This window comes from Suncus etruscus, chromosome 3, assembly GCF_024139225.1.
Source record: "Suncus etruscus isolate mSunEtr1 chromosome 3, mSunEtr1.pri.cur, whole genome shotgun sequence".
In the NCBI taxonomy this organism is placed as follows: Eukaryota; Metazoa; Chordata; class Mammalia; order Eulipotyphla; family Soricidae; genus Suncus; species Suncus etruscus.
The window spans coordinates 3103484-3116004 of NC_064850.1; the positions used below are offsets into that span (position 1 = coordinate 3103484).

General features: G+C 41.3%; 1 protein-coding gene across 1 annotated transcript in view; it reads left to right on the forward strand.

Moving 5' to 3' along the window:
* KIAA0586 (KIAA0586 ortholog) overlaps positions 1-12521 on the forward strand; it is a 111819-nt gene that overhangs the window by 21256 nt on the left and 78042 nt on the right. Inside the window, exons 7-10 of the mRNA XM_049770294.1 lie at positions 2573-2726; positions 5118-5285; positions 8632-8755; positions 11515-11626. Coding sequence (XP_049626251.1) covers positions 2573-2726; positions 5118-5285; positions 8632-8755; positions 11515-11626 — 558 coding nt within the window. The remainder of the gene's footprint in view (positions 1-2572; positions 2727-5117; positions 5286-8631; positions 8756-11514; positions 11627-12521) is intronic.

Sequence of the window (12521 nt, forward strand, 5' to 3'; positions counted from 1 at the left end):
ATCTTGCTCTCAGATCTCTCATCACTGGGAACTAAGTTGATACTTACTGGCTATTGCAACGGGTCATTAAACTAACCTTTTCAAAAACAAACAAACAAAAAAACTCCAATATATGTTTATTGATTTGTTTGCTTATTTATTTCTGGGGGTCACACCCAGCAATGCTTAGGGGTTATTCTGGCTCAGTACTCAGAAATTCGTCCTCTGTACTTTACCTGTAGTACTATTGCTCCAGCTATATATAAAGTTTTATACTGTTGCTTTTGTTTGTTCATTTTAATTAATTTTGGGAGCATACCCAGTGGTAAACAGGGCTTATTCCTGTCTCTAAGCTCAAGGGTAACTCTTAGCAGGTATTGGGGAGTGTAGGGTATCCCAGGATTGAACCCAGGTCAGCTGTGTGAAAGGCAAGTGTCTTGCCTACTGTACTGTTGCTCTGGACCTGGAATTTAGATTTTAGGGTGGAGGGTCACACCCGGTGGCACTCAGGGCTTACTCCTGGCTGTGCACTCAGAAGTCACTCTTGGCAGGCTCAGGGGATGATATGGGATGCCAGGATTTGAACCACTGTCTATTCTGAATCGGCTGTGTGCAAGGCAAACAAGCACCCTACTGCTGTGCTATCTCTCCAACCCCTGGAATTTAGATTTTTGAGCCACATACCTGTTTGGCTCCACATCTTATTTCATAGTTTTCTCTACCTAGTATACAACTTTTTTGATCATTTGTTTTTGGCCCGCACCTAGCAGTGCTCAAGGGGTTACTCCTGGTTCTGAACTTAGGAATTACTCCTAGCAGGCTCAGGGGACCCCATGGGATGTCCAGGATTAAATTTGTGTTGATTGCATGCAAAGCAAACACCCTGTCTGCTGTACTATTGTTCCAGCTCTTCAGTATAAAATTTTTAAAATCAGTTTTATTTGGCAAGATGTTTGCTTATTTGGAATATTATAATAGTGTTGAAAGCCCTGTAGTACCTATACATCCCACTTACTGAAAAATGTGTTTCTTTTATTGCTGCTGAGCATATGCAAATATTTACTAGCAATGGGTTTTTTGTTTGGTTTCTGGACCACACCTGGCAGTGCTCATAGGTTATTCCTGGCAGGCTTGGGGACCATATAGGATGCCGGGAATCAAACCCGCGCCTGTCTCAGGTCTGCTGCGTGCAAGGCAAATGCCCTCCCACTAACTAGCATTGGTTTCTATTTCATTTTTGTGGGATAAACTCATTGCCTCATAGATGTAGCAGTTGCTGTAATGTGGAGTCATTTCTTTAGACCCTAGTCATGACTTTGCAGGGGTCCTCAAACTTTTTCAACAGGGGGCCAGTTCACTGTCCCTCAGAAAATTGGAGGATCTGACTATAGTAAAAACAAAACTTATGAACGAATTCTTATGGACACTGCATATATCTTATTTTGCAATGAAGAAACAAAACATACAAATACAATATGTGGCCCGCGGGCCATAGTTTGAGGACCACTGTTAATGCCTTTTTGTTTTGGAGTGTGGTTGTGGGGCGGGTTATGCCATTTGTAGCAGTGCTTGGGGGGCAACTCCTGGCTCTGTGCTCAGACTTCACTCCTGCTAGAGCTCAGGAAGCCACATGTGGTGCTGGGCATCAAACTAGGGTCACTTACCTGCCAAGGCAAGCACTTCCCCCTTGCACTAGCACTCTGTCTGGCTCTAGCAATGATTTTTAGTCTTCACATGAAATCTTACATTCCAAGATAGAAAAGAAGATAGTATTTTGCTTTTAAATTCTCTTATTAAAGTGGAAACCTGGTTTTAGGGCCCCTCCCTCTGGTCCTCTCCCTGGCTGCTTCAGTGGTCCCCAAACATCTCTAAGCCAGAACAGAAGGTGAGATGCTCAGTGGTTCATTTAGATGATCAAGGCCATGCTTCACCCAGTGTTTGCGATAGATAATATATTCCATTAGTGGCATTTCTGCTACAGTGGATCATTGGAACTGAAATATATGACTTTCATTGTTCCTAAAATGTATTTCTTTTTTCTTTTTAAAATTGTATATCTGTATTTAAGCACCGTGATTACAAGCATGATTGTAGTTAGGTTTCAGTCATAAAGAGAACACCCCCCTTGACCAGTGCAATCTTTCCACCACCAATGCCCCCATCTCCTTCCTCCCCCACCTGCCTGTATTGGAGGCAGGCATTCTACTTCTCTCACTCTTTGACATTGTCACAGTAGTTCTCAGCGTAGTTATTTCTCTAACTGCACTCACCACTCTTTGTGGTGAGCTTCATATAATGAGCCAGTCCTTCCGGCCCTCATCTCTATTGTCTCTGGGCATTTTTACAATAATGTCTTTAATTTTTCTTAAAATCCATAGATGAGTGAGATTATTGTGTCTCTCTGACCCAGTTCACTCAGCATAAAAGATTCCATGTCCATCCATGTATAGGAACATTTCATGACTTCATCTCTCCTGATGGCTGCATAGTATTCCATTGTGTATATGTACATATATTTGTTTTTAAGTGCTCTGTTTGTTATCTAAATTTCAAAAATCATTTGAAATTAATAAGATGATTTTGTGTCTTCTAGACTCATTTTATTAGTGCTGCTCTCAAGACTAACAGTTATCAGCCTGCTGCTCTGCCTCTTTCTAGCACAATTGAAAAGAATTCTGTAAAACCAGACCGTTCTAATTTTGGCAGCAGTAGTCTGTCCTCACATAACATATTTGCTTCCAAACAAGGTAAAAACACAGACTTTTCTATGAGCAAATAATATCAACTATGAATTTCATTTGTAATATACACCCACAGAAGTTTCTAGGTTATATAAGATCAAGTTTCTAATAACATGAGTTCTTTTCGTTTAAATGAATTTGAGGGGGTTTGGGTCACACTGTGTGGTGTTCAAGGATTACTCATGGGTCTGAGCTCAGAAATCACTCCTGCAGGCTCAGGGGCTGCCGGGGATTGAACCTGGGTCTGTCCTGGGTTAGCTTCGTGCAAGGCAAATGCCCTACTGCTGTGCTATCTCTCTAGCCCCAGTTTAAATAATTTTTTAAGCCACTTAAAAAAAATCTTTTCAAGGGGGTCACCCAGACTGGGGAGAGAGCCGTCTCCTCCAGCTCGTCTAGCGCCCCAGGATGGCCGACAGGGGCACTTGACTGCAGTGCATCTGGTTCCTGGGACCCTGGTGGGAATGGGGTGGCTGGATGGTGGATGTCTGGAGGGCTACCCCATCGGTTCTCGGAACTTGGTCCTGGCTCTCCACTCGGGGATCAATCTCTCTTGGCAGTTCTCAGGGGACCAGGTGCCAGTGGTCAATGCAGGGTCATCAGCAGGGTCCAGTGCTCCCCTCCAGCTGTATTATCTATCTCTCAGGCCCCAATAGCTCTAAGTTAGTACCTTTTGACCCCTTCATGCATTCTCCCCCCTCTCCCCTCAACAAACATATTCCCTGAAGGGTGGAAAGACTTTGAAACAGACAAATTACACCCACTGCATAAAATCACAGTATTATGAAAGCTCAGGTTTTGCAACAGAAAAAAGAATGTTCTGTATTCAGTGGTTTACTAAACTAAGGATTGCATTCGAGAATTACAAGAGTTGTGATTAATTTTTCAGTTATATGCTTAAGACAGCCACAACTAGATACGCCAGGAATTTCTGGGTAAAATGAGATCGCCACAAGCTTTCCTCACTGTCTGCTTTCCAGGAAAGGAATCCTATGGAAGTCAAAATTTGGTCTCTTGGTCATATTCTTCGTACATTCTTTTTTTTTTTTTGTGGTTTTTGGGTCACACCCGGCAGTGCTCAGAGGTTACTCCTGGCTCCATGTTCAGAAATTGCTCCTGGCAGGCACGGGGGACCATATGGGATGCCAGGATTCGAACCGATGACCTCGGGATTCGAACCAATGACCTTCTGCATGAAAGGCAAACGCCTTACCTCCATGCTATCTCTCCGGCCCACTCTTCGTACATTCAATGAAGCAAAAAAAGGAAATCATGATTATTATATATTCACAGACTATATAAAACACTTATTTAAAAGTTGATTTAAAAAGAATGATAGCATAATGGTAAGGGCATTTGCCTTTCATGCAGCCAAACTGGGTTTGATTCCTGCATCTCATATGGTCCTTGAAGCCTGCCAGGAGTATCCCCTGAGTGCTGATGGGTGTAACCCAAAACAAAACCAAAACAAAAAGTGCATTAAGGGGCTGAAGAGACAATGCAGTTGGTAGGGTGCTTGCCTGGCAGGCAGCCAATCCAGATTTGATGCCAGAATCCCCACACTTAGTGTCAGGTTAATAATTTTGATTATCTTGAGCAGATTGGCTATTAAATACAGATTTTGTATCATGTTAACAATATAAATGTAGTATTTTGTTTGTTTGGGGCTACTGCAGGTGGTGCACAGGTGGTGCATAGATTCTTGGCTCTGCTCAGGAATCACTCCTGGTGGGCTCAGGGGACCACATGGGATGCCAGGGATCGAATCTGGGTCAGTTGAGTGCCAGGCAAGTGCCTTATTAGCTGTGTTATTGTTCCAGCCCTAACAGTATCTTTATATCTTTAATATTTTTATATCCTATAATTTGTCTATCCTATATAAGTTGAATTTTTTTTTTTGAAATTTTGAGTCACACCTGACAGCAATCAGGGGTTACTCCTGGCTCTGAGCTCAGAAGTTGCTCCTGGCAGGCTTGGGGGACCATATGGGATGCTGGAAATCAAACTGGGCTCCATTCGGTGTTGACTGCATGGAAGGCAATGAATGGCCCTACTGCTGTGCTATTGCTCCGGCTCCTATTTATGTATTTTTTATAGCTATCCTGCACCATCTCTGAATTTTTACTATTTTTTTTAAAATAATATCTTTATTTAAGCACCATGATTACAAATATGTTTGTAATTGGGTTTTCATCATAAAAAGTACAACCACCTTCACCAGTTTGATCTTCCTGCCACCAATGTTCCCCAACTCCTTCTTCCTCCTTGCCTGTAGTTGAGATAGGCATTCTATTTCTCTCACTTACTACCATTGTGATTCTATTTTTAAAGTATAGGGAAATAACTATATTCTATAATTAAAACATTTAAAGTAAGTGAAATTGTTGTTTTCTATTAAAGCACTTTCAAGAGAGATTGATGTTACCAACCTTAGTAAACAACTCTCTCCCTTGGAGACACCAGCTCCACGCAGGTTTGCTCCTATCCCTGTTTCAAAGGATGATAAAATATCGAAGAGAGAAAATCCTCTCGAAGAAAAAGAAAATATAGCAATGTCTGGACATGCAGGTAATAAAGCAGTTGTAATCGGCAGCCACTGCTTTTATTAGATATCTCAAACTAAGAATTGATTTCTGTGTTTATGATTTATATTTCTTTTTTTTTTTTTTTTTTTTTTTTTGGTTTTTGGGCCACACCCGGCGTTGCTCAGGGGTTATTCCTGGTTGTCTGCTCAAAAATAGCTCCTGACATGAAATGTCAGTGTTCAGCCAGATGGTGTAACAGGGCAGTGAGCATCAGAATTGAGTGAAGAAAATGCTGGGGGGAAATGGATGGTTCTCTGCTTTGCCTGGGAAAGTGTCATCGACTGTAGTTTTAGTGTTAACTCTGCAAGTGTCTGTAAATAACTTTTATATTTAGGGTAGACCAAAAATCAACACTTCAAAAATTTGGGGACAAGTGGGATTACATAAAATAGCACATTTGGCTTATAATAAATTAGATTATTTGTATTAAGTCTTCCTCAATAAAAGGCTAATATTTACAGGAGACCTCACCTCCTTTATAAAATTATGATGAAATCACCAAGTATTATAATGCCAGAAAGTAACGGTTATGTCTGACACATTACTTTAACCTTAAAGAAATGCATTAGTAGGACCGGGTTGTTGAGTTTTAAATGGATGGCTAATCAGGATCCTGTGTAACTGGACAACTCCTGAAAAAGACAAAAAGAATTGTGTCTTTTAAATTGACTATATTAATGATCAGTTTATGAAATCTAAATTTTAAAGGATGCTGCTTGTGAGAGAGAAATCAATTGAGTGTTTAAAATAAAATTGCTTCTTAGAACAGAAATACATAAAAGTAATATGATTGTTAACAGGTACTTTCAGTTTTGACTAGTTTCTTGATAAGGTTTTTTAAAACATTAAAAATAGACTCCATACAAATGAATGAATAAAACCACCAAGAAAGAATGAATTATTGGCCTTTGGTTTTAAATATCTAGTTTATTCCTAATAAAACCTTGTCAATAAAAAATTCAAAAAAAAAAAAAAAATAGCTCCTGGCAGACACGGGGGACCCTATGGGACACCGGGATTCGAACCAACCACCTTTGGTCCTGGATCGGCTGCTTGCAAGGCAAACGCCGCTGTGCTATCTCTCTGGGCCCATGATTTATATTTCTTGAACATTTCTCATAAAATTATCTAAAGTGGGATCTCTGTTTTTATTTTATTATTGTTTTTGTTTTGAGTCCATACCCGACAGTACTTAGAGCTTACTCCTGGCTCTATACTGAGGAATTACTCCTGGTAGTGCTTGGGGGATCATATAGCATGCTGGGGATGAGACCTGGGTTGACCATATGCAAGAAAAATGCCCTACCCATTGTATTATTGCTTTGGTCCCAGGATCTCTATTTTTAGTTGTTTTATTTGGGTGGGGGGATTTGTCACACCCATTGGTATTGAGGGGTTAGTGCTGGCTCTCACTCAGAAATCATTCCTGGAAGACTCTTGGGATTATATGGGATGCTGGGGATTGAACCCAGGTCTGTCCTGGGTCGGCCTGTGCAAAGCAAATGCTCTACCACTGTTGTTGCTCTAGTTCTAGCCCTTCCACTGAATGTTTAAACTCCTATTCTAGTCATTCCTCCCTGATTCATTTGTTTGCCTTTTTTCTTTTTTTTCAACATCCATTTTACTCTGAGTTTTTTTTTTTTTTTTTTTTTTTTTTTTGGTTTTTGGGCCACACCCGGTGACGCTCAGGGGTTACTCCTGGCTATGCGCTCAGAAGTCGCTCCTGGCTTGGGGGACCATATGGGACACCGGGGGATCGAACCGCGGTCCGTCCAAGGCTAGCGCAGGCAAGGCAGGCACCTTACCTCTTGCGCCACTGCCCGGCCCCTACTCTGAGTTTTTATGACATTCCTTTAAGGGGCCCGAGAGATGTCTGCTTTGCATGAGGCCAACTTGGGATGGACCCAGGTTCAATTCCCGGCATTCTATATGGTCCCCTGAGCCTGCCAGGAGTGACGTCTGTCCTTCCTTCCTTCCTTCCTTCCTTCCTTCCTTCCTTCCTTCCTTCCTTCCTTCCTTCCTTCCTTCCTTCCTTCCTTCCTTCCTTCCTTCCTTCCTTCCTTCCTTCCTTCTTTCCTTCCTCCTTCCTCCTTCTTCCTTCCTCCCTCCTTCCTCCCTCCCTCCCTCCCTCCCTCCCTCCCCTCCCTCCCTCCCTTCTTTCTTCCCTCCCTCCCTTCTCCCTTCCTTCCTCCCTTCTTTCTTTCTTTCTTTCTTTCTTTCTTTCTTTCTTCTTTCTTTCTTTCTTTCTTCTTTCTTTCTTTCTTTCTTTCCTTCCTCCCTCCCTCCCTCTTTCTTTCTTTCTTTCTTTCTTTCTTTCTTTCTTTCTTTCTTTCTTTCTTTCTTTCTTTCTTTCTTTCTTTCTTTCTTTCTTTCTTTCTTTCTTTCTTTCTTTCTTTCTTTCTTTCTTTCTTTCTTTCTTTCTTTCTTTCTTTCTTTCCTTCCTCCCTCCCTCCCTCTTCTTTCTTTCTTTCTTTCTTTTTCTTCCTTCCTTCCTTCCTTCCTTTCTTTCTTTCTTTCTTTCTTTCTTTCTTTCTTTCTTTCTTTCTTTCTTTCTTTCTTTCTTTCTTCCTCCTCCCTCCCTCTTTCTTTCTTTCTTTCTTTCTTTCTTTCTTTCTTTCTTTCTTTCTTTCTTTCTTTCTTTCTTTCTTTCTTTCTTTCTTTCTTTCCTCCCTCTCTCCCTCCTTCTCTCCCTCTTTCTTTCTTTCTTTCTTTCTTTCTTTCTTTCTTTCTTTCTTTCTTTCTTTCTTTCTTTCTTTCTTTCTTTCTTTCTTTCTTTCTTTCTTTCTTTCTTTCTTTCTTTCTTTCTTTCTTTCTTTCTTTCTTTCTTTCTTTCTTTCTTTTCTTTCCTTTGTCCCACCTGGCAGCATTCAGGGGTTACTCCTGGCTCTGTGCTCAGAAATTGCTCCTGGCAGGCTCAGGGGACCATATAGGATGCCGGGATTTGAACTACCGTCCTGCATGCAAGGCAAACGCCTTACCTCCATGCTATCTCTCCGGCCCCCAGGAGCGATTTCTGAGTGCAGAGCCAGGAGTAACCCCTGAGCACTGCTGAGTGTGGCCCCCCCCCAAAAAAAAACAAGAATAAAGAAAAGACATTCTTTTAAATAAAATTGACAAATAAGCTGATTCATTTCAAAATTATCAGAGGGCAATCTTGTTTCAAGTATTGATGGATTATGATTGGCCATGATTAGCATTGGATATATATATGTAAATATATATATATACAAATATATATACACATATATATTGCCTGTATTTTAGACTTAATTGGGTAGAGCTCATTGTAAGTTTAAAGGAGAAATGAACTATTAAATTTGTAATTGTAGGAAACATACGACTATTGGAACAAATTTTGAATACTCAGGATTCTTTGACGAGAAAAAGTGACTCTTCAGATAAAACCTTGCTCACTACATCAAATATAGAATGGAATCCTGAGTGCAGACGCAGGTAATAATCAGAGACTCGCATAAGAAGAGAGCTTTGTTTGTATTTCTAAAATTGTTTTAGAAATTTTAATTTATGACACTAAATTCAAAAGAACCTTAGATTTAGTGTTTTCTGCCATGGATGCACCTTTTTCCTTTTTATTTTATAGTTTTTTCAAGTGGATGTATCTATCCAGGTAGATTGCTCAGAGGACTAGAGCGCATGCTTGCTCTGTCTCAGGTCTGGTTTTGAACCGTGGCACCATCTGGTCCTCTTAGCACCATGGTGGACCCAGCCCTGCTTGGGAGACCCCCCCAGGTTAAAAAAAATTTTACTTTCTTAAACCAGATTTTTTAATTTACTTATTTTGTTTTTGGGCCACACCCAGCAGTACTAAGGGGTTACTCCTGGCTCTGTACTCAGAAATAGTTCCTGGAAGGCTCAGGGGACCATAGGGGATGCCGGGATTGAATCTGAGTCTGTCCTCGGTCTCCTACATGCAAGGCATATGTCCTACTGCTGTGCTATTGCTCCTGCCTGAGTTTTATTTTGTTTTGTTTTGTTTTGGCTTTTGGGTTGCTGGAGATGCTCAGGGGTTATTCCTGGCTATGCACTCAGAATTTACTCCTGTCTATATGGGACTCCAGGGGATTGAACCACGGTCCCTCCTGGGCTGGCTAGCGTGTGCAAGGCAGACGCCTTATGCCCTGTGCCTCTGCTCCAACCCCTCCCATCTGAGATTTTTAAAATTGAATGTAGATGATTTATATCTGATGAAATAATATTTGATATTTGCGAAAAATAATCTAGTGCTGGTAGGAGAAACAACGGAAGGGCTTGGATGATGGGAGCAGGGGAATGGCTAAGTGGCAAAGCACATGCCTTGAGCGACAAAAGTGGAGTTCAGTCCCTGGATTGCAAAAAGGGAGGAAGGATGGCAGGGAGGAGAGTGAGAGGCAGAAAATAAAAATAAAGAAAAGAAGGCAGGAGGGGAGAAAAAAATAAAGCAAGGAAGGAAAAAAGATGGGTTAGAAGGGCACAGATAGGGTTGTGGGTGAAGAGACAGTCTGAGTTCACTCCTTGCCTTTTGTGCAGTCCCCCAAGTTTGATCCTCAGTACAACATACGGCCTCTCAAGCACAGCTCTGAACACTCCTGGGTAGGGGCTACCCACAGTCCCCAATCTACCCCTCCCCAAAAAAAAAAGTGTATATGAGAGGAGAATAGCCTTTAGTCAATGATTATAGTTAAAAAAAAGTATAGTATTATTTCTGTGGTGTGTGTTTAAAATTTTTTTTCTTGACATGTTTTAATATTTATTTAGGTACGAATTTTTCAGACAAATAAAAGTATTTCAAACTGGCCTAACCAAAAATGTGCATTTCAGAATTGAGCTTTGAAAAACTAAGAAATTAATGACACATTTCATGAGACTGTTTTCAGAGACCTGAATTTCAAACATTCTAACCCAAATTATAAAAGCAATCTGATTGTTATCTCTGCTCAGTGACACATTAATTTTACAGATAGAATGGTTTTAAAATATCAAGTAAATCTAAGAATATAACAGTCTATTTGAATGTCAATAGAGGCAGTTATAAAATCTAGAAGAATGTCTTTTGGGTAACACAAAAACTACCAGGTGGAGAATTTGTATAACTTGAGTCTCTGCATATTTCATAGAATTACTGGTAAAGGGCACCTATGTGTGGGCAGAGCCTGTGTTGCCCCTGCAGACATTCCTGAGCATATGGGACGCCAGGATTCGAACCACCATCTGTTCGAACCACCATCTGTTCAAACCACCATCTATTCGAATCAGCTGCATGCAAGGCAAACGTCCTACCGCTGTGCTCTCTCTTCAGCCCCACCTTTATCAGTATTCTTTCTTTGTGTGTGGTTCTCCCCAGTGCTTAGAAGGTCTTGGGGCCATTCTTTTTATTATTTCTTAAATTTTGTATTTAGTTAAAGAAGCATGATTTGCAAAGTTATTTACAGTTGATTTTTAGGTACATACTATTTCAAACCCAATCCCACCACCAGCATCACGTCCCCTCACTGGCATTCTCTTACTCCTCTCACACCACCACCACAGCTGCCACCTTGGCTGACATATTACAAAGTTCTGTGGTTACAGTTCTATCTGGGTTATTCTAGGGATGCTTGGTCAGGTGTGTAGGCCTGCCAATCGAGTGTTCCTGTGCCACCAGGGTCATACTCATATGGACTTTGAGGCTACCAGGCCACATTCACTGGTGTTTGGGGGTCCTGTGATATGGGAAAGTGCTTCTGCATCTTCGTTAGAACAAAATCTTGTTACTCTCTTTTCCTGTTATGCTGAAACCAATTAGTAATTTTGTCTCATGATTTTTTGTCATAAAAAATTAAATTTATTGGGGCCGGAGAGTTAGCATGGAGGTTAGGTGTTTGCCTTTCATGCAGAAGGATGGTGGTTCGAATCCCAGCATCCCATATGGTCTCCCGAGCCTGCCAGGAATGGTTTTTGAGCGTAGAGCCAGGAGTAGCCCCTGAGCACTGCCAGGTGTGACTCACCCCCCCAAACTAAATTTATTTATTTATTTTATTTTTAACTTTTTAATTAATTTTTAATAATTTATTTTATTGAAACAATTGAGATTTACAGAATTGTCTCATTTTTGTGTGTGTGTGTTTCATATGCTTAGTCACGTAGCTGATTAATTTCATCATCAAATATTAGCATAGCAGTTTACTGACTTGTTGACAACTTAGAAAACTTTTTTTTAATAAACTCTATTACAGCAGTGAAGCATCTCTATCCTCTCAGAGATTCCCTGCTTATGAGGGAATCAGTAAAGTACAGAAGTCTGATGATACTGACCCAAAGAGGAAAGAAATGAATGGCATGTATCAGGTAAGGTGGGAATAAGATGTTAAAGGACATAATTCGTAAAGGTGAAAGCTATGAATGCATAAAGATCAGAGAAATAATACAGTGGGCAAGACACTTGCCTGCATGCAGACAACCCTGGTTCCATTCCCAGCATCACACATTCTCCTAAGCACTGCCAGGTGTGATCCCTGAATGCAGAGCTAAGAGTAAGCCCGGAGCAACAACAGGCACATCTCCCTCTCAAAAAAAAACTAAACAAAATTATGAATAAATAAAGTTATAAAAACAGGAAATGATGATGGGAGTCGGAGAGATAGCATGGAGGTAGGGCGCTTGTCTGGTATGCAGAAGGACATTGGTTCGAATCCCGGCATCCCATATGGACCTACTCTGGCTCCAGGCATACCAGGCTGCCCAACCCCTGAGTCATTCTCTGTGGTCCCAGTGAAAATTTTTTGCACTTTAGCTGTTGTTGGTGTCAGGTTCCTGTAAAGATTCTGGTTTCTGTGCATTTCCTTCATTGAAGTCAGGCTGATGTGGATGGAGCGTTCTCTAGTTTCACCTCACCCTTAGAGGGCAATGCGGAGAGCCCTGCTCTGCAAGCAGGTTGGTGCTGTTGCTAAGTCATCTGGTGCAGGGTCCAGAAGCCCCCCAGGGGGGCCCGGCCAGCAGGAATTAGCTGGGAAGGCTTCTCAGACAACCGCACTCCTATTTTGCTGAGTAGAAGAACAACCACACCTGTAAAAAATCTGAGAGAGGTTAATAATAAAGACCTAAGGCAATATCTCACTGCTCAAAGGCGTTTATTGAAATACAACTCCTTCTTTTATAGTAAAGGAGAAGGGGGCAGTACAAAGGTGCTGTCAATCATACTTTTGGCGCGAAGTGGACAGTGGGCTAGGGGGCTGGATGACCT